Source organism: Oncorhynchus clarkii, chromosome 32 (assembly GCF_045791955.1).
Source record: "Oncorhynchus clarkii lewisi isolate Uvic-CL-2024 chromosome 32, UVic_Ocla_1.0, whole genome shotgun sequence".
In the NCBI taxonomy this organism is placed as follows: Eukaryota; Metazoa; Chordata; class Actinopteri; order Salmoniformes; family Salmonidae; genus Oncorhynchus; species Oncorhynchus clarkii.
The window spans coordinates 14,058,569-14,081,081 of NC_092178.1; the positions used below are offsets into that span (position 1 = coordinate 14,058,569).

The following is a 22,513-nucleotide window of genomic DNA, read 5'->3' on the forward strand; positions in this document are numbered from 1 at the left end:
CACACACAGGTGCAAGGAAATGGGAGAGGAAATGCATGAGGCTTAGAGGAAGTCGAGGAAGTCAGTGGGATTGACTTCCTGTAGAGTCTGAATCAGCACTGATGAGCTCAGCTGTTTGGTCGCCCACAAACACAACCCTGGTCATAACACCACCCTAACTGTGGTTCTGCTGCGGTCATAACACCACCCTAACTGGGGTTTTGCTATGGTCATAACACCACCCTAACTGTGCTTCTGCTGAGGTCATAGCACAGCCCTAACTGTGGCTCTGCTGGGGTCATAACCAGGGCTGCATACCAGGGCCAGATTAATGCAGGGGATTACCGGGGTTGAAGCTCCTTGGCCCAGGGCTGTGGGGGGCCCAAAAGGCAGCAAAAAAAGAAATGCAAAATAAAATAATGATATACTGCATATATTATATATACAGTATATGCTATATACGTCAAATATATATCATTTTTACTGCGACAGCCAACCAGTTAAATAAAGGTTAAATAAAAAATAAAACACAGGACGATTCAGGAGCCGGCTCTCAAGGAGAGTAGACAGCCTGATGCTGCTCTGATAATCGTCAGATGGGGGGAGAAGAATAGGTAGGGGGGCACATGTGGATAACTGGGGGGCCCTGCCTTGATTGGTAACTGCATAATAAATACATGTGACTGGCCAATTAGGGCGCCCAAGAGGCAATCATTTAAATGTATATAATAATATTACTTTTTTTGCTATTATTTGTTTATTATTATTTTAGCCAAGTGTCTTAAAAGGGTGTTTGGCCACCATGAGCTGCCAGAACAGCTTCAATGCTCCTTGGCATAGAGTCTATAAGTGGACCTAAACCATGCCAGGAAAATGCACCCACAGCATGACATATTATTTGTAGCCCTCATTTACTCAAGTGTTTCCTTTATTTTGGCAGTTACTGGTTGCCTACAGTCGGGAAGGCCGCGATTTGGCCAGCATGCGCGCGCAAATATACAACTTGTTGCGTTTGTGGCCATAGACAAATAATCAACAGAGTTTTGGGACCTCTTACCCTGGCAATTGGACTATTCAACTGATGGGTACACTAGCAATGGCTGCAAGTCCTGATTTGAATGTACATTTCTATGGATTATATTACTATGGTTGGTTGTAGCTGTCTGTTTGACTTTTGCAAATTTCAAAAGACATTTGCATGAAAAATGTCAAGTTTGGAAAGCAAATGCATACCACTGAAAAGAGAAGACTAATCTATCTGTAGAACCAATAGAACAACTCCCAGCAACAGCAGCAATGTTTTTCAAAGTAGCTCATCTTGAGATAAGCTGTTGCCAAGAGGAGAGCATCGGCCATCACCATGAGTAGTATCTTATGGCTACATCTTCATCATTAGGTGAGTCAGTGTGGCACTGGACATGTCATTTAGTAGCCTACTGTAGCCTATAATATATACATATATATATATTGTCTCCTAATATTGTACAATGTGTGTGTTGCTTCATTGGTCGGGGCTGTTGTTTGTTTGAATTCAAGACCAGATTTATCTCAGTTTGACAGTGTTAGAGTAGCCACTAATTTAGGTCATTTGTGTGGTATTAACAAATATTCAGCTAATGTCTTTTATCATGTAAATGACGTAGAATTGCATGAAATTAGTTTTGTAAAAGGCAAAAAAATGATCGAGACCTGCTAACAGATGTGGAAATCCTAAAAACGTCTCTGCACAACTGTAGCCTATGTCACATGACAAATGTTATTATGGCTTTATTATGAGAGGGATTTCTCTGCACCAAGATGCATCCAATTGCATCTTGGCGCAGGGACTTGTTTACAGCATAAGATGGTGTGCTGGGAAGAGTGTGTGTGTGTGTGTGTGTGTGTGTGTGTGTGTGTGTGTGTGTGTGTGTGTGTGTGTGTGTGTGTGTGTGTGTGTGTGTGTGTGTGTGTGTGTGTGTGTGTGTGTGTGTGTGTGTGGTCATAACACCCTGGCTGTGGTCCTGCTATTGTGGTGAAGTGCCCTACAGTGCAGGTTCAAATCCAGTCCAGTTCTGTTTCTGTCTCTGCAGCACCTCAGACTTCCTCCTGAGGATGTTCCTTCCTTGTAATGGTGTCTTGGTGTTCTCAGGTTCTAGATAAGGGTTCTACTTTTGGATTGTCTAATGGCTCACAATAACATGAATAGTATATATTGGTCACACAGAGCAATTGTTTTTCATGTTCTACACTCTTAGAAAACGAGTTCCAAAGGGGTTCTTTGGCTGTCTCCACAGAACAACCCTTTTTGTTCTAGGTAGCACTGTTTTTTCTAAGAGTGTATGTCTCTAGGGTTCTACTAATCACAAAACCTCTGCATGTTGCTGTTGTCTCTACGGGTGGGGCTGTTGTCAAGGAAACGGTCGCAGGAGAACTCAATGAGGTCTCCCCCTTCCTCCAGGGTTCCGAGCCGTGGTTGCCGGCTGCTCTGGAAACTGGTAAAGTCAGTCGACACAGCCGCCGTCGTTGCCATAGAGCCGCGGAACGGTCGCCGCGTGGAGTACATGTGACGCACATGCACCGCCGACTTCCTCCTTTTCAGCTTCCGCATCAAAGTCTTCCCTAGCCAGGCTCCACCAATCACCAGCAGGAGGATGGCGTTGATGGCCAGCGTTGCAATGGTGACTAGGTGGAGATCGGAAGTCAGTGTCCCTTGGCGACGAGACTCCTCTGGGAGAGTGACCAATCCAGCGCAGTGGTCCCTGGGTGCCACCTGACACACGGCCCCTCCCACCACCCCCTCCACACACACCATGTAGGTGACTTCTGGGCGGAGTTCTCGTAACATCACCGACCGCGCCCCGCCACGGGCATACACATAGCGAGGGAAACGGCCAGATGTCCCGAACCGGTCGAACAGCAAGCGGTAGTGGACCTCGTCTAGTCCCGGTCCGGATCCCGGTGTGAATCGGAGGTGGTGGCGTGTGGTCCAGTGGACTGTGGCCGTGCTGGAGGCGACCTGGTCGACGGTCACGTTGGTGAGAAAGTGACGGTTGAACATACAGGGGTCTGTCATTACTGGTAGACCATACTCCTGACCGCCTCTGAGAAGGTCAAACCGCTCCTCTGAGGTGGTGAGGAGCTCTGTGATTGGTCCACTGAGACGGTTTCCATGGCTATTTTGGCTGTCAAGTGTCTGAGGCACGGTTATGGTTGGGTCCATGGGGTTGATGAGCAAAGGAGCTTGTGTTTGAGGAATACCACGGCCCAGAACGGAACCCCGCCTCCCTTTCTCACGCTTCCCAGCAGAAGGTCGCGACCTGGGGCTAGCGGATATTTTCTTCCTCCTTTTCCTGTCCAACGACAGGGATTTGTCCCGCTCCTCTTGCCCTCCCTGTTCCTGATGGATACCTACTTCCTGTTCTCCCTCTTTTCTCTCCTCTTCCTCTCTACCCCTGTTCTCTTCCTCTATTGCCTTCATCTCCACTCCTTCTCTACTCCCAATTCCCCTCTGCTCTTCTACATCCTTCCTCACCTCCCCCTCTCTCATCATCCTCTCCTCCACCTCCTTCTCCAGGACTCCCCCACCTCTGCTCTCCTCAGGCCCAATTTGGGTCTCACACAAGTGGCTCCAATTCTCTTGGGTCTGTAACTGGGAGCTGTTGACATAATCCAGATACTTCCCGTTCAGTGTCGCTGGGTGATGACACTGCACGAAAACAGTCAGCAGCTTCCCTTGAGAGTGCGCCGACGTCATCCACTGTTTCAGCTCGCTCAGGCGGCAGTCACACGTCCAGTTGTTGCCATGGAGATCCAAATCGTAAAGGCGGCTGTTGAGGGCGAAGATGTGACCGGAGAGGCTCGTGAGCCGGTTGTCTTTGAGTTTTAAAACCCTCAGGTGCTTTAGTTTTTTAAAAGCCATCGAGTTCACAGTGGAAATGTGGTTGCGACTAAAGTCCAGCTCCTCGATTTGCTCCAGCGGGTCAAGAAGTCCCGCGGGAATATCTTCCAGCTCGTTCCCATCCATCAGAAACTCTCTCACGCTTGACAGCCCCTTCAAAGCCTCGCTCTCCAACCGGGAGATGTTGTTATTGCTGAGGGATAGTTTAGATAGCTTTTTCAGATTTTGAAAAACATGGTTTCCGACGTATTGTATTTCATTTTCAGAGAGCAGCAAGGTAGACAGTGACCTGAGCTGGGAAAATGTAAACACATTACGCACGGCCGCCTGTTTGTTCTGCGCCAGGTTGAGAAAGCGCAGTTTGATGAGCTTGGAAAAGGCATTTCTGTGAATGTGGCTCAGCTGGTTCGATTCTAGATGGAGATAATGCAGATTGGTCAAGCTCTTGAACACAGAGTCCTGTAACAGTTCTATGGCGTTCCCATCCAACCTCAGCCTCACAACGCTCTCTAAGTTACCAAACAGCTCTGGAGTGATATTCTTCATGTTATTGTTATTGCCATACAAAGTTGTCAGTTTTTTCAGTGACTGTAACGTTCCTGGAGGTATTGTTGATATCAGATTGTTGCCCAAATACAGCTCCTCCAATTTGGAGAGCTTTTCAAACGCTTTAGGGTGAATGGTCTGTATTTGATTATACTGTAAGTTCAACCTTATAAGATTTCCATACCGAGTGAAGTCGAAGGCAGTGATGTTACCAATGAAGTTTCCCCCGAGGCTGAAGACAAATACGTCCTCTGGGACTCGCGAGGAGGGCACCTTGGGTACCGCGCGAAGCCCTCGGTTTGTGCAGAGGAGGTGCTGCGCGTGCTGGCAATCGCAGCGCTCCGGACAGAAGCCGCTTGCGGGTGACGGTGAGAGGAGCCCATCACAGGAAAAAAGGACAAAGCAGATGACCGCCACAAAATTACCGGTATCCATTCCCAAACGGCAGTTGGAACAACCTTCTGATGCAGCATTCCCCTTTGTGTTTAAGTGCAGTTACCCCGACTCTCCACTCTCACTTTCGCGTCTGATATATCCATTATCCACTTGTTGCTCCAAAAAATGGGGAGCGGAAGTTTCTCTGCACAAAGTTTAGTGTGCAGAAGTGTCTGGATCCATGGTTATGCAGCGTTGTCCATATACTAAGTTCATTTGTGCGCTGCGATGTTATGCCGTGTGAGGAACGCTTACCTCCCCAGAATGCTCCATCCCCCAATTGGTCATCTGGTGCAAATTACAGACGTGCACAAAACGCAGGGTTCAGGCGCAGAGCACACACACACACAAATGCTCAACCCCTCCCCCGCAACTCCCGTCCCCGCCAAGACCAGATGTGAACAGCGCCTGGCGCACAGGATACAGAGCTGCGCGCGCAAATACGCACAAGCGCGCGCATGAACACACACATGTGTCACACACACACGCGTCCTCTGAAACTAATCAAATGCGTGGGAGAAAGGTACGCATATATCTTGTTGTATTCGAGGCAGAGAGAGAGAGAGACGTGACCGAACCCTTTGACCAAGTTTTCTGCACGCCCCAGCACCACCGGGGGTCGCGAGGCAGGATTCTATACTTGGCATAGAGAAAGCAGACGGGAAGCCTTCCTTCCCACGAGTGTCCCCCTGACTGACTCAGTCCCCCTGACTGACTCCCTCCTTGCACACGGTTCAAAGTGCATAATGGAGCAGTACAGGCAGCCAATCACCTGAGGAAGAAAAGACAGAGAGTGTGGAACTGAGATAACCTAGCTCACACAAAAGAACAACACCTTAAAACTGTGTTACTGCTGTTATTAATACACTTCTACAAGATAGAGAATATTGAAGTATGAGAAAAATAAAGAAAGATATATTGCAGGTCATTTACCCATGCCCTCATCAATGAACACCAGCTAATTCAAGATGGTCGGTCGGGGGGCTATTTCAAACACATATGGTTTACATTATACAAGAGGAATTCAGGTCATAGTGCCTGTGTTAAGACTACAGATCACTGCCAAATCATTGTTTAGGATCTCATCTTGAAAGATGAGTGGACCGTAGGTTACGGTGTAGTCATGTAGTGGACTGTAGGTTGTAGTCTAGTCATGTAGTGGACTGTAGGTTGTAGTGTAGTCATGTAGTAGACTATAGGTTGTAGTGTAGTCATGTAGTGGATGTAGGTTGTAGTGTAGTCATGTAGTGGACTGTAGGTTGTAGTGTAGTCATGTAGTGGACCGTAGATTGTAGTGTAGTCACGTAGCAGACTGTAGGTTACGGTGTAGTCATGTAGTGGACTGTAGGTTGTAGTGTAGTCATGTAGCAGACTGTAGGTTACGGTGTAGTCATGTAGTGGACTGTAGGTTGTAGTGTAGTCATGTAGCAGACTGTAGGTTACGGTGTAGTCATGTAGTGGAATGTAGGTTGTAGTGTAGTCATGTAGGAGACTAGGTTACGGTGTAGTCATATAGTGGACTCTAGGTTGTAGTGTAGTCATGTAGTGGACCGTAGGTTGTAGTGTAGTCATGTAGTGGACCGTAGGTTACGGTGTAGTCATGTAGTGGACTGTAGGTTGTAGTTTAGTCATGTAGGGAACTGTAGGTTGTAGTGTAGTCATGTAGTGGACTGTAGGTTGTAGTGTAGTCATGTAGTGGACTGTAGGTTGTAGTGGAGTCATGTAGTGGATCGTAGGTTACGGTGTAGTCATGTGGTGGACTGTAGGTTGTAGTGTAGTCATGTGGTGGACTGTAGGTTGTAGTGTAGTCATGTAGTGGACTGTAGGTTGTAGTGTAGTCATGTAGTAGACTAGGTTGTAGTGTAGTCATGTAGTGGACTGTAGGTTGTAGTGTAGTCATGTAGTAGACTTTAGGTTGTAGTGTAGTCATTTAGTAGACTAGGGTGTAGTGTAGTCATGTAGTAGACTGTAGGTTGTAGTGTAGTCATGTAGTAGACTTTAGGTTGTAGTGTAGTCATTTAGTAGACTAGGGTGTAGTGTAGTCATGTAGTAGACTGTAGTTTGTAGTGTAGTCATGTAGTAGACTTTAGGTTGTAGTGTAGTCATTTAGTAGACTAGGGTGTAGTGTAGTCATGTAGTAGACTGTAGGTTGTAGTGTAGTCATGTAGTAGACTGTAGGTTACGGTGTAGTCATGTAGTGGACTGTAGGTTGTAGTGTAGTCATGTAGTGGACTGTAGGTTGTAGTGTAGTCATGTAGTAGACTAGGTTGTAGTGGAGTCATGTAGTGGACTGTAGGTTGTAGTGTAGTCATGTAGTAGACTTTAGGTTGTAGTGTAGTCATTTAGTAGACTAGGGTGTAGTGTAGTCATGTAGTGGACTGTAGTTTGTAGTGTAGTCATGTAGTAGACTGTAGGTTGTAGTGTAGTCATGTAGTAGACTGTAGGTTACGGTGTAGTCATGTAGTGGACTGTAGGTTGTAGTGTAGTCATGTAGTGGACTGTAGGTTGTAGTGTAGTCATGTAGTAGACTAGGTTGTAGTGGAGTCATGTAGTGGACTGTAGGTTGTAGTGTAGTCATGTAGTAGACTAGGTTGTAGTGTAGTCATGTAGTAGACTGTAGGTTGTAGTGGAGTCATGTAGTGGACTGTAGTTTGTAGTGTAGTCATGTAGTAGACTGTAGGTTGTAGTCTAGTCATGTAGTGGACCGTAGGTTACGGTGTAGTCATGTAGTGGACTGTAGTTTGTAGTGTAGTCATGTAGTAGACTGTAGGTTGTAGTGTAGTCATGTAGTGGACTGTAGGTTGTAGTGTAGTCATGTAGTAGACTGTAGGTTGTAGTGTAGTCATGTAGTGGAATGTAGGTTAAGTGTAGTCATGTAGGAGACTAGGTTACGGTGTAGTCATATAGTGGACTCTAGGTTGTAGTGTAGTCATGTAGTGGACCGTAGGTTGTAGTGTAGTCATGTAGTGGACTTTAGGTTACGGTGTAGTCATGTAGTGGACTGTAGGTTGTAGTTTAGTCATGTAGGGAACTGTAGGTTGTAGTGTAGTCATGTAGTGGACTGTAGGTTGTAGTTTAGTCATGTAGGAGACTAGGTTACGGTGTAGTCATATAGTGGACTCTGGGTTGTAGTGTAGTCATGTAGTGGACCGTAGGTTGTAGTGTAGTCATGTAGTTGACCTTAGGTTACGGTGTAGTCATGTAGTGGACTGTAGGTTGTAGTGGAGTCATGTAGTGAACCGTAGGCTACGGTGTAGTCATGTGGTGGACTGTAGGTTGTAGTGTAGTCATGTGGTGGACTGTAGTTTGTAGTGTAGTCATGTAGTAGACTGTAGGTTGTAGTGTAGTCATGTAGTAGACTGTAGGTTACGGTGTAGTCATGTAGTGGACTGTAGGTTGTAGTGGAGTCATGTAGTGGACTGTAGGTTGTAGTGTAGTCATGTAGTAGACTAGGTTGTAGTGTAGTCATGTAGTAGACTCTAGGTTGTAGTGGAGTCATGTAGTGGACTGTAGTTTGTAGTGTAGTCATGTAGTAGACTGTAGGTTGTAGTGTAGTCATGTAGTAGACTGTAGGTTGTAGTGGAGTCATGTAGTGGACTGTAGTTTGTTGTGTAGTCATGTAGTAGACTGTAGGTTGTAGTCTAGTCATGTAGTGGACCGTAGGTTACGGTGTAGTCATGTAGTGGACTGTAGTTTGTAGTGTAGTCATGTAGTAGACTGTAGGTTGTAGTGTAGTCATGTAGTGGACTGTAGGTTGTAGTGTAGTCATGTAGTAGACTGTAGGTTGTAGTGTAGTCATGTAGTGGACTGTAGGTTAAGTGTAGTCATGTAGTGGACTGTAGTTTGTAGTGTAGTCATGTAGTAGACTGTAGGTTGTAGTGTAGTCATGTAGTGGACTGTAGGTTGTAGTGTAGTCATGTAGTAGACTGTAGGTTGTAGTGTAGTCATGTAGTGGACTGTAGGTTGTAGTGGAGTCATGTAGTGGACTGTAGTTTGTTGTGTAGTCATGTAGTAGACTGTAGGTTGTAGTGTAGTCATGTAGTGGACTGTAGGTTAAGTGTAGTCATGTAGGAGACTAGGTTACGGTGTAGTCATATAGTGGACTCTAGGTTGTAGTGTAGTCATGTAGTGGACCGTAGGTTGTAGTGTAGTCATGTAGTGGACTTTAGGTTACGGTGTAGTCATGTAGTGGACTGTAGGTTGTAGTTTAGTCATGTAGGGAACTGTAGGTTGTAGTGTAGTCATGTAGTGGACTGTAGGTTGTAGTTTAGTCATGTAGGAGACTAGGTTACGGTGTAGTCATATAGTGGACTCTGGGTTGTAGTGTAGTCATGTAGTGGACCGTAGGTTGTAGTGTAGTCATGTAGTTGACCTTAGGTTACGGTGTAGTCATGTAGTGGACTGTAGGTTGTAGTGGAGTCATGTAGTGAACCGTAGGCTACGGTGTAGTCATGTGGTGGACTGTAGGTTGTAGTGTAGTCATGTGGTGGACTGTAGTTTGTAGTGTAGTCATGTAGTAGACTGTAGGTTGTAGTGTAGTCATGTAGTAGACTGTAGGTTACGGTGTAGTCATGTAGTGGACTGTAGGTTGTAGTGTAGTCATGTAGTGGACTGTAGGTTGTAGTGTAGTCATGTAGTAGACTAGGTTGTAGTGTAGTCATGTAGTAGACTGTATGTTGTAGTGGAGTCATGTAGTGGACTGTAGTTTGTAGTGTAGTCATGTAGTAGACTGTAGGTTGTAGTGTAGTCATGTAGTAGACTGTAGGTTGTAGTGGAGTCATGTAGTGGACTGTAGTTTGTTGTGTAGTCATGTAGTAGACTGTAGGTTGTAGTCTAGTCATGTAGTGGACCGTAGGTTACGGTGTAGTCATGTAGTGGACTGTAGTTTGTAGTGTAGTCATGTAGTAGACTGTAGGTTGTAGTGTAGTCATGTAGTAGACTGTAGGTTGTAGTGTAGTCATGTAGTGGACTGTAGGTTAAGTGTAGTCATGTAGGAGACTAGGTTACGGTGTAGTCACATAGTGGACTCTAGGTTGTAGTGTAGTCATGTAGTGGACCGTAGGTTGTAGTGTAGTCATGTAGTGGACTTTAGGTTACGGTGTAGTCATGTAGTGGACTGTAGGTTGTAGTTTAGTCATGTAGGGAACTGTAGGTTGTAGTGTAGTCATGTAGTGGACTGTAGGTTGTAGTTTAGTCATGTAGGAGACTAGGTTACGGTGTAGTCATATAGTGGACTCTGGGTTGTAGTGTAGTCATGTAGTGGACCGTAGGTTGTAGTGTAGTCATGTAGTGGACCTTAGGTTACGGTGTAGTCATGTAGTGGACTGTAGGTTGTAGTGGAGTCATGTAGTGAACCGTAGGCTACGGTGTAGTCATGTGGTGGACTGTAGGTTGTAGTGTAGTCATGTGGTGGACTGTAGGTTGTAGTGTAGTCATGTAGTGGACTGTAGGTTGTAGTGTAGTCATGTAGTAGACTAGGTTGTAGTGTAGTCATGTAGTGGACTGTAGGTTGTAGTGTAGTCATGTAGTAGACTTTAGGTCGTAGTGTAGTCATTTAGTAGACTAGGGTGTAGTGTAGTCATGTAGTAGACTGTAGTTTGTAGTGTAGTCATGTAGTAGACTTTAGGTTGTAGTGTAGTCATTTAGTAGACTAGGGTGTAGTGTAGTCATGTAGTAGACTGTAGGTTGTAGTGTAGTCATGTAGTAGACTGTAGGTTACGGTGTAGTCATGTAGTGGACTGTAGGTTGTAGTGTAGTCATGTAGTGGACTGTAGGTTGTAGTGTAGTCATGTAGTAGACTAGGTTGTAGTGGAGTCATGTAGTGGACTGTAGGTTGTAGTGTAGTCATGTAGTAGACTTTAGGTTGTAGTGTAGTCATTTAGTAGACTAGGGTGTAGTGTAGTCATGTAGTGGGCTGTAGTTTGTAGTGTAGTCATGTAGTAGACTGCAGGTTGTAGTGTAGTCATGTAGTAGACTGTAGGTTACGGTGTAGTCATGTAGTGGACTGTAGGTTGTAGTGTAGTCATGTAGTGGACTGTAGGTTGTAGTGTAGTCATGTAGTAGACTAGGTTGTAGTGGAGTCATGTAGTGGACTGTAGGTTGTAGTGTAGTCATGTAGAAGACTAGGTTGTAGTGTAGTCATGTAGTAGACTGTAGGTTGTAGTGGAGTCATGTAGTGGACTGTAGTTTGTAGTGTAGTCATGTAGTAGACTGTAGGTTGTAGTGTAGTCATGTAGTAGACTGTAGGTTGTAGTGGAGTCATGTAGTGGACTGTAGTTTGTTGTGTAGTCATGTAGTAGACTGTAGGTTGTAGTCTAGTCATGTAGTGGACCGTAGGTTACGGTGTAGTCATGTAGTGGACTGTAGTTTGTAGTGTAGTCATGTAGTAGACTGTAGGTTGTAGTGTAGTCATGTAGTGGACTGTAGGTTGTAGTGTAGTCATGTAGTAGACTGTAGGTTGTAGTGTAGTCATGTAGTGGACTGTAGGTTAAGTGTAGTCATGTAGGAGACTAGGTTACGGTGTAGTCATATAGTGGACTCTAGGTTGTAGTGTAGTCATGTAGTGGACCGTAGGTTGTAGTGTAGTCATGTAGTGGACCTTAGGTTACGGTGTAGTCATGTAGTGGACTGTAGGTTGTAGTTTAGTCATGTAGGGAGGTTGTAGTGTAGTCATGTAGTGGACTGTAGGTTGTAGTTTAGTCATGTAGGAGACTAGGTTACGGTGTAGTCATATAGTGGACTCTAGGTTGTAGTGTAGTCATGTAGTGGACCGTAGGTTGTAGTGTAGTCATGTAGTGGACCTTAGGTTACGGTGTAGTCATGTAGTGGACTGTAGGTTGTAGTGGAGTCATGTAGTGAACCGTAGGCTACGGTGTAGTCATGTGGTGGACTGTAGGTTGTAGTGTAGTCATGTGGTGGACTGTAGGTTGTAGTGTAGTCATGTAGTGGACTGTAGGTTGTAGTGTAGTCATGTAGTAGACTAGGTTGTAGTGTAGTCATGTAGTGGACTGTAGGTTGTAGTGTAGTCATGTAGTAGACTTTAGGTTGTAGTGTAGTCATTTAGTAGACTTTAGGTTGTAGTGTAGTCATTTAGTAGACTAGGGTGTAGTGGAGTCATGTAGTAGACTGTAGGTTGTAGTGTAGTCATGTAGTAGACTGTAGGTTACGGTGTAGTCATGTAGTGGACTGTAGGTTGTAGTGTAGTCATGTAGTGGACTGTAGGTTGTAGTGTAGTCATGTAGTAGACTAGGTTGTAGTGGAGTCATGTAGTGGACTGTAGGTTGTAGTGTAGTCATGTAGTAGACTTTAGGTTGTAGTGTAGTCATTTAGTAGACTAGGGTGTAGTGTAGTCATGTAGTGGACTGTAGTTTGTAGTGTAGTCATGTAGTAGACTGTAGGTTGTAGTGTAGTCATGTAGTAGACTGTAGGTTACGGTGTAGTCATGTAGTGGACTGTAGGTTGTAGTGTAGTCATGTAGTAGACTGTAGTTTGTAGTGTAGTCATGTAGTAGACTGTAGGTTGTAGTGTAGTCATGTAGTAGACTGTAGGTTACGGTGTAGTCATGTAGTGGACTGTAGGTTGTAGTGTAGTCATGTAGTGGACTGTAGGTTGTAGTGTAGTCATGTAGTAGACTAGGTTGTAGTGGAGTCATGTAGTGGACTGTAGGTTGTAGTGTAGTCATGTAGTAGACTAGGTTGTAGTGTAGTCATGTAGTAGACTGTAGGTTGTAGTGGAGTCATGTAGTGGACTGTAGTTTGTAGTGTAGTCATGTAGTAGACTGTAGGTTGTAGTGTAGTCATGTAGTAGACTGTAGGTTGTAGTGGAGTCATGTAGTGGACTGTAGTTTGTTGTGTAGTCATGTAGTAGACTGTAGGTTGTAGTCTAGTCATGTAGTTGACCGTAGGTTACGGTGTAGTCATGTAGTGGACTGTAGTTTGTAGTGTAGTCATGTAGTAGACTGTAGGTTGTAGTGTAGTCATGTAGTGGACTGTAGGTTGTAGTGTAGTCATGTAGTAGACTGTAGGTTGTAGTGTAGTCATGTAGTAGACTGTAGGTTGTAGTGGAGTCATGTAGTGGACTGTCGGCTCTAGGTTGTTGTCTAGTCATTATACTGTGTAATGCTGCCTACTGTGTGTGAGGATTTAGAATAGCATAGCTTCCTGATAGGTTGGGTTTCTTAGGACGCCCAATTCTCATTTGTCACTAATTGGTTTTTGAACAATAAGATCAGATATTTTTCCATTATTGGTATTTTGACCAATCAGATCGTTTGCCACTAATTGGTCTGCCTGTGTTAACGCAGCCTTAATGCCCCACAGCTTGTACCAAGAGGTTTTTATCTTGGTGGCGCAAGAGGAAGTGCACTTGTAGAGTAACCACAACATCCACATCTTGTAGAAGACCAGAGTGAAAGAAGTAGTGGTGTAACAATCACCAAGACAACCTGTGGAAAATGTACGCCATCTTTTACCGCACAACATGAAATATATTCTACAGGAGCACTGATCTGGAGACAAGGTTGTCATTAAACAGTGCTCACACACCCCCACACAGACGGTTGTGCACATGCACCGCACACACACTGACACACATGCACGCATGCACAAATACAAACAAAAATGATTTAACCACCCTATGAAAGCAAGTGATGCAATTTTTGTATCTATAAATTCCTAGGATTGCTGACAGTGAGGGAGAGCCCATAAGAGCATTAGTCCAATTCTCATGCATGTCTATTAGAGATCACAGTGAGTAATGTCTCCCAACAAATCTGGGATCAGGGGTGCTCAGGAGCCCCTGCTCCAGCGAGGTCATTTCCTGTCTAGCCCTTCACATGAATTTTTCTCTCAGTCTGTCAGACTCTGATGGGAGGAAGCTCTATTTCTCCCTCTCATTCTCTCCATCTCTCTTTCTCTGTATGCACAAGTGTGCGCTTGTGTGTTTGTGTACATGTGTGTGTGTGCCTGTGTGTTCTAGGACTGAGAAGGAGATGAGAGGAAGCATTTTTAAGGCCAGAACTCTGTCTGAGCCCAGATTCAGCCCTGGTTCATCCTTTATCAACCTTGCGTACATTTCTTACTAAATTCTGGCAGACGTGGATATTCTAGGATTTGTGTGCGCCACAAATGATTGGGATTTATCAAACTGTCACATGCAACATATACACATGTTTACATTGATAAATCAGAGCAACATTGTATTTGTACCTACAACCAATATAAATGGACAAAGCCATCCATCACATGACACCATTCATTCCTATGTGAAGATTCGAAAACGCATTGAAGCCAAATTAAGTTGTTTAAGATGGCGTCTTATGGAGACGGAACATGCGCAGTTTGAGCTACTCCAGGAAGTACAGCTGCAGGCTAGCTCTTTTTTCCCTCCCATTGAGTAACTCAAGTTGAAGGCCGACCAAGTACTGCAGGCTGCCATTAGGGACTAAATTATCCTTATAACTTCTGACAACAGCGCCTTCCATTCACATTTTATGGTAACAAAAAAATATACATATTTGATGCATGTTTTGATGACGTTGGAACCGGGCCATCATGGTTCCTAAAAGAAAGCTCAATGGCAAATTTGATCACATTTTTATAAAGTTGTGTGCAGAACATTGCAGCAGCTTTTCCAAACTAAATATAGTGCACACTGGCCGTGCATGTTGTACAATGTATTATTCTTTCAAACAGTTTAAAAGAATATGCTACAGCCCACACTTCTATGTAAAGTATGAACTGTTGTTCAATATTTTGTTTATCAATACATGAAAATGTGTTTCTATCTACTGCTTTGGTATAGGCCCTGAAATGAAATAGGCCAGGCTACGCACACTTTCCTGTCAAGTTCAAAATTGATGCAGACCAATCTCTTTGGGAAAACAGGCACACACAAGGTTTGGAGTATTGTTGTGTGAACTCACCTTTGATAAATGACCCTGGATCAGTGGGGGGGGGGACACTGTCCGTAGTGCTGAGCTATTAACCCACATTTTGTTTTTTGGGGTTATTAAACAACTAATTGACCAATGTTGGTTCAATTACTTGAATTGCATTTAGTTCAGTTTTTGTGAGCCCAATGCACCACTTCTCTCTCGAAATCAAATCATTCACAAATGGTTTGGGCAACTGAATGTTCACTATTCTGGGCTTTGGAATTTTCATTAAAAAGCTAAAGAAGTATTTTTATGTCATTATATTTAATAATGCATTTAATGTCATTATTTTTAAATAATCGAGCGGAAACTGAAGCGACTCATAAAAGCACTAATTGCTCAGCACTAACTGTCAGCAAAGTTTCACGAGTTACGCTAATAGAATAAGATATTTCACTGTCATTAAATGAGTGTAGAAAAGCTCTTTGCAATGCAGTTAGTCAATGTTAGTTATGAGGCAGTGGAGGCTGGTGGGAGGAGCTATAGGAGGACAGGCTCATTGTAAAGACTGGAATGGAATAAATGGAATGGTATCGAACACATCAAAGATATGGAAACTACGTGTACAACTCTGTTCTATTCCAGCCATTACAACGAGCCCGTCCTCCTATAGCTCCTCCCACCAGCCTCCACTTGAGGGTATTGTTAATGTGCCAACTAACAGTGTGGGCCATATAGTTTACACAGTTTAGTAAAGTTCAGTGAGGTATTAATGAAATATTGGTGTAGAAGAACTTGAAGGAGGAGAGGAAGAGTAGAATAGTTAAGTCACACATGGCCTGGAGAGAGAAATGCGTTTTGCTGCTGTCTGAGAGCTGGAGAGAGGGAGAGTTTAGATAAAAAAAATAGGGAGAGACGAGAGATAAAAAGAATAAACAGATATTCAGTGAAGGGTGCTGGAGAGAGGGGGAAGGAGAGGGGTCGAAAGACAGAATAAACATATTATAGACAGAGATAGAGAGGGAAAGAAAGAGGGGGAGAGAGAAAAAAGATAAACAGATATTCAGGGCAGAGAGCTGGAGAAAAGGGGAAGGAGAGGAAAGAATAGACAAACATTACTCAGAGATAGAGAGAGGGAGAGAAAGAGAGGGAGAAGGAGTGAAAGAGAGAGAGAGAGAAGAGACGGATGTACTTGTAGATAGAGCCTCTAGTCAGTGAGCTATAGTCTTCTGATGCTGACCCAATTCCAGACTCTCACAAAGAGGTCCATTCAGGACCCAGGACAGGGTTGCCTGTCAGTGTGCCTGAGCACAAAGGTGGACACAGTCTGGTTTCATCAGTCCTTCTCTCTCATCACTCCTCTCTTCCCCACAGCCTTGGACTGTCCAGTCAGCACCACACAATTTACATTTCCCCCTCAACACACAGAGAGAGGCCTCATTCTGTCAGAGAGAGAGAGAGAGAGAGAGAGAGAGAGAGAGAGAGAGAGAGAGAGAGAGAGAGAGGCCTCATTCTGTCAGAGATTGAGAGAGAGAGAGGCCTCATTCTGTCAGAGAGAGAGAGAGAGAGAGAGAGAGAGAGAGAGAGAGAGAGAGAGGGGCCTCATTCTGTCAGAGAGAGAGTGAGATAGCGAGAGAGAGAGAGAGAGAGAGAGAGAGAGAGGGAGAGAGAGAGAAAGAGAGAGGCCTCATTCTGTCAGAGATTGAGAGAGAGAGAAGCCTCATTCTGTCAGAGAGAGAGAAAGAGAGAGAGAGAGAGAGGCCTCATTCTATCAGAGAGAGAGAGAGAGAGAAAGAGAAAGAGAGAGAGAGAGAGAGAGAGAGAGAGAGAGAGAGAGAGAGAGAGAGAGAGAGAGAGAAAGAGAGGCCTAATTCTGTCAGAGAGAGTGAGAGAGAGGGAGGCCTCATTCTATCAGAGAGAGAGAGAGAGAGAGAGAGGCCTCATTCTATCAGAGAGAGAGAGAGAGAGGCCTCATTCTGTCAGAGAGAGAGAGAGAGATACCTCATTCTGTCAGAGAGAGAGAGAGAGAGAGAGAGAGAGGCCTCATTCTGTCAGAGAGAGAGATATAATAACTCTTGCTCTAGTCATGCTCAACATGAGCTCCTGATATATTTCATATTTCTTTGTTTTTAGAATGAGATAAACACCCTAATCGAAAAAGAATTCCAGACAAGAAGTGATGAACAACAACTCTAGTTGTTGTTAGAAAGTTTTAAAAAACTACATCAAACGACCAAACTGAGTGAGTAAACCAAAAAGGAGCACAGACTAACTTTAAACATATCTTCTGTTTTTTTGTGTGAGGATTTGTCACTCTTTTTGCTGGTTTTTGAACTAAATACGCGCTAGCTAGCAACAGCAGCAGATGAACAAATCGGTTGCCATGGCAACGGGGCAGCAGAACAGCGCCATAGCAGAGCCCACAGGCACCATGTCCTCACTCCCCCTTAGCGCAGAATCCATTCTCTACCCTAAAAGAGGTAAAAAATGACACAACGAGGAAAGCTTTTAAACAGAAACTACTAAAGGGGAGGCCAGAAACCCTTTTCGCAGACCACTACAAAAACGGTGACATGAGTAATCTCATCTTCCTCACTGACCAGCCAAATGCATGGCGCTCAGCAGTCTGCTCTCACTACCCATCCATAAAGAAGAGGGAATCTGTAATGGGTGGAAGCTGAAAGTCAAAGAGACAGACGACCCTGACAGCACCATGATAACAATCAACCTCTACAAGATTGGGACTCTCATGGTGCAAGGTAATATTAGGCTGTTTGAAACAGACTTTCAGACCATTAAGGAGAGAGCAGAGAGAGAAGGACACCACCAGTGACATGCCCTCCCACAAGACAAACTCCACCAGCACCACCCTCACCCATACTCTCCCCACCCAAAAAGGCACATCCAGCACCTCTCTTCCCACCATAGTGGAGGACACGCCCCAGGAGGAGAGCGACCCCCTCAGTGCAGAGCAGGCTCAGGCCCTCCTCACCACCATGGCTGCCATGAGGAATGAGTTCACCAAACTGGAGGTGGAGGTGGTCCTGCTGAGGTAGAGCGTGAGCAAACAGCAACCAGACAACCACACCTTAGAGGAGCTCCTAACCAAGGTGAGGACAGAGCAGGACAGCAGCCTTGCAACACAGCTGAAAGAGGTTCAGCAAGAGAGAGACGGACTCAAGAGAGAGCTGGCTGATCTAACAAAGGAGGTGAGAGAGCTCCAAAAAGACATGTAGAACAGTAATAACGATCTGACCACACTAAGAGAGGAGCTGCAGGAGAGAAAGAGAACAGAGGACATGCTGCAGGAGCAGCTAGAACACCACTATAACCTGCCCTCACACAGAAGAGGAGCCCAGATCAACCAGCCAGGCTTCCCCAACCCAGAGAACAGCCTCCCACTGACAGCAGCACCTGCACAGACCTGCCACACCCCAGCTCCAACACCCACCAGCCCCCCCTCTACCCCCTCCAGTCCAGAAGAAACACTGGCTAACATCGTCCTGTTGATGGACTCAAATGGGAAGTTTGTTCAGGAGAAGAAACTTTTCCCTAGACAAAACGAGAAAGGTGTGGTGCCCAACAACGCAGAGTGCCATGGAGCTGCTTGATAAGGCCCATCTCGGGTCGCCAAGCCACATAATCATACACACCGGAAGCAATGACCTGCGTGCTCAGCAGGAGAGGGTGGCGACTTCACTACGGGGAGTGATTGAGAAGGCCTCCGCAATCTTCCCCAACTCAAGAATCGTGGTGTCAACCCTTCTACAGAGGAAGGAATTCCACCCTGCCTCAATCCAAAGAATAAACACCAGCCTATCCCGGGACTGTGCCCTGCGACCCAATGTACACCTGGCCCACCATCGATCTGGACTGTCTCTATGACCATGTTCACTTGTACAGGGAGACAGTCCCCATCCTTGCCAAGACACTCAAGGACGTTGCTTTAAACCGCAGTCCGACGTCTCCACCCAGGAACAGTCCTCAATCTCCACCCCGCCAAGATCACAGAGACAACACCCCGGACCAGCACCCTGGAACCCCCAGCCACGACCACAGCACCACCAACCTCAATGCCCACCACAGCCAGTTTCAGAGCCACCCAGACGAGGCCTCCCCCCCCTCTGCTTTTGGACTGAAGAGCAGAAACCCAGACTTCCTGAAATAAATTGCTGATGTTGATATTGTAGTAGTACAGGAAACATGGTGCAGAGGTGATGTTTCCACTGGCTGTCCACTAGGTTATAGGGAGATAATCATACCATCCACTAAATTAAAAGGAATCTAACAGGGCAGAGACTCAGGGGGAATGCTAATATGGTATAAATCTGAACTAATTAATTCAATCGAATTGATCAAAACAGGAGAATTCTTTATATGGTTAAAAATCAACAAGGAGACTATCTTGACAGATAAAAACGTCTTCCTCTGTGCCACATACATTCCCCCCTCAGAGTCACCCTACTTCAATGAAGAGACTTTCTCCATTCTAGAGGGGGGAATTAGTCACTTTCAGGCCCAAGGCAACGTACTGGTCTGTGGAGACCTGAATGCTAGAACAGCAGAAGAACAAGACACTATTAACAGTCATGGGGATAAACACCTACCAGGAAGCAACAACCTTTCCCTCCCCATATACCCCCACAGAAACAACTATGACAAAGTGAAAAACAAAAACAGAGTACAGCTCTTGAAGCTCTGTCGAACACTGGGTCTGTACATAGTTAATGGTAGGCTGAGAGGGGACTCTTTTGGTAGGTACATCTACAGCTCATCCCTTGGCAGCAGCACTGTAGACTACTTCCTCACCGACCTAAACCCAGAGTCTCTCAGAGCCTTCACAGTCAGCCCACTAACACCTCTCTCAGACCACAGTAAAATCACAGTGTATCTGAGAAGAGCAGAACCCAACCATGAAGCATCATGGCCCAATAAATTACATGGTACAAAACAGGCCTATAGATGGAGTGCAAACAGTACAGACATCTACCAAAAAGCAATTAGTAGCCAAAAAAGACAATCTCTCCTGGACAACTTTTTAGCCTTAACATTCTCCTTCAGCAATGAAGGTGTAAATTTGGCTGTTTGGAACATTAGCTTTATATTTGACAAATTAGCCCCCTTGGCTAATTTAAAGAAGCATAAGAGCAAACCAGAAATAACAGATAATGAAAAATGGTTTGATAATGATTGCAAAAATCTAAGAAAGTCATTGAGAAATATATCTAATCAAAAACACAGAGAACCAGACAACAAAAATACATGCCTTCAATATGGGGAAACACTGAAGCAATACAAACACACACTAAGAACAAAAAAGGAACAGCACATTAGAAATCAGCTGGATGGAATTGAGGAATCTATAGAATCAAACCACTTCTGGGAGAATTGGAATAAATTAAACACACCTCGTCATGAGGAATTGGCTTTCCAAAATGGGGATATGTGGAGAAATCACTTTGCAAACCTCTACAGCAATATAACAAAGAGCCCTGAACAAAAAGATAAACAAGAAACATGACAAATCCTTGAATCAGCAGTTAAAGACTATCAGAATCCTGTGGATACCCCAATTACAGAAGAAGAATTATTGGAAAAACTATGCACTCTCCAACCCAAAAAGGCCTGTGGTGCTGATGGTATTTTAAATGAAATGATCAAATATACAGACCACAAATTAAAATTGGCTATACTCAAACTCTTCAACATTATCCTCACTACAGGTATTTTCCCCGATATTTGGAACCAGAGATTGATCACACCTATCTATAAAAATGGAGACAAATTTGACCCAAATAATTACAGAGGAATTTGCGTTAACAGCAACTTGGGGAAAATTCTCTGCAGTATATAATACTGCAGAGAATTTTCCCCAAGTTGCTGTTAACGCAAGCAGACTACATAATTTCCTTGACGAACACAACATCCTGAGCAGAAGCCAGATTGGATTTTTTTTAAATGAGCGTACAACAGACCACATTTACACCCTCCACACTCTAATTGATAAACAAGTCAACCAAAACAAAGGCAAAATCTACTCGTGTTTTGTAGATTTCAAGAAAGCATTGGATTCAATTTGGCAAGAAGGTATTTTTTATAAACGAATAGAAAGTGGTATTGGAGGGGAAACATATGATTTTATTAAATCAATGTACACTAAAAACAAAAGTGCGGTTAAAATTGGCAACAAGTAAACAGACTTCTTCTCTCAGGGACGGGCAGTGAAACAGGGCTGCCCAATAAGTCCAACACTATTTAACATCTACATTAATTAATTAACAACAAGTAAACAGACTTCTTCTCTCAGGGACGGGGAGTGAAACAGGTTTTCCCAATAAGTCCAACACTATTTAACATCTACATTAATGAATTGGCAAAAACATTAGAAGAATCGGCAACACCTGGTATCACCCTACACAACATTGAAATCAAGTGTCTGCTGTACGCAGATGACCTGGTGCTGCTGTCTCCCACGAAAGAGGGGCTACAGCAGCACCTAGATCATCTTCACAGATTCTGTCAGACCTGGGCTCTGACCGTTAACCACAGGTTCTGTCAGACCTGGACTCTGACCGTTAACCACAGGTTCTGTCAGACCTGGACTCTGACCGTTAACCACAGGTTCTGTCAGACCTGGGCTCTGACCGTTAACCACAGGTTCTGTCAGACCTGGACTCTGACCGTTAACCACAGGTTCTGTCAGACCTCGTTAATCACAGGTTCTGTCAGACCTGGGCTCTGACCGTTAACCACAGGTTCTGTCAGACCTGGGCTCTGACCGTTAACCACAGGTTCTGTCAGACCTGGGCTCTGACCGTTAACCACAGGTTCTGTCAGACCTGGACTCTGACCGTTAACCACAGGTTCTGTTAGACCTGGGTTCTGACCGTTAACCACAGGTTCTGTCAGACCTGGACTCTGACCGTTAACCACAGGTTCTGTCAGACCTGGACTCTGACCGTTAACCACAGGTTCTGTCAGACCTGGGCTCTGACCGTTAACCACAGGTTCTGTCAGACCTGGACTCTGACCGTTAACCACAGGTTCTGTCAGACCTGTGCTCTGACCGTTAACCACAGGTTCTGTCAGACCTGGACTCTGACCGTTAACCACAGGTTCTGTCAGACCTGGGTTCTGACCGTTATCCACAGGTTCTGTCAGACCTGGGCTCTGACCGTTAACCACAGGTTCTGTCAGACCTGGGCTCTGACCGTTAACCACAGGTTCTGTCAGACCTGGGCTCTGACCGTTAACCACAGGTTCTGTCAGACCTGGGTTCTGACCGTTAACCACAGGTTCTGTCAGACCTGGGCTCTGACCGTTAACCACAGGTTCTGTCAGACCTGGGCTCTGACCGTTAACCACAGGTTCTGTCAGACCTGGGCTCTGACCGTTAACCACAGGTTCTGTCAGACCTGGGCTCTGACCGTTAACCACAGGTTCTGTCAGACCTGGGCTCTGACCGTTAACCACAGGTTCTGTCAGACCTGGGCTCTGACCGTTAACCACAGGTTCTGTCAGACCTGGACTCTGACCGTTAACCACAGGTTCTGTCAGACCTGGACTCTGACCGTTAACCTAAAAAAACTAATATAATGATATTTCAAAAAAGGTCCGGAAATCAGGATGACAAATATAAATTCTATTTGGACACAGTTCTATTAGAACACACCAAAAACTACACATATCTAGGACTAAATATCAGCAACACAGGTAGCTCTCACATGGCTGTGAATGAGCTGAGAGACAAAGCAAGAAGATTATTCTATGCCATTTAAAAGGAACATCAAAATCGAAATTCC

At 44.9% G+C, this 22,513-nt stretch overlaps 1 protein-coding gene across 1 annotated transcript; it reads right to left on the reverse strand.

Annotated features, from left to right (window-relative positions):
- LOC139392417 (TLR4 interactor with leucine rich repeats-like) lies at window positions 1-5,007 on the reverse strand. The gene has a single exon (XM_071140391.1). The coding sequence runs from the start codon at window positions 4,835-4,837 to the stop codon at window positions 2,315-2,317; it is 2,523 nt and encodes an 840-aa protein (XP_070996492.1). The 5' UTR covers window positions 4,838-5,007; the 3' UTR covers window positions 1-2,314.
- Window positions 5,008-22,513: the final 17,506 nt, after the last annotated feature.

Bases quoted from the DNA above. Each gene is read 5' to 3' on its own strand.
- LOC139392417 (XM_071140391.1), bottom strand. From the start codon at position 4,837: ATGGATACCGGTAATTTTGTGGCGGTCATCTGCTTTGTCCTTTTTTCC.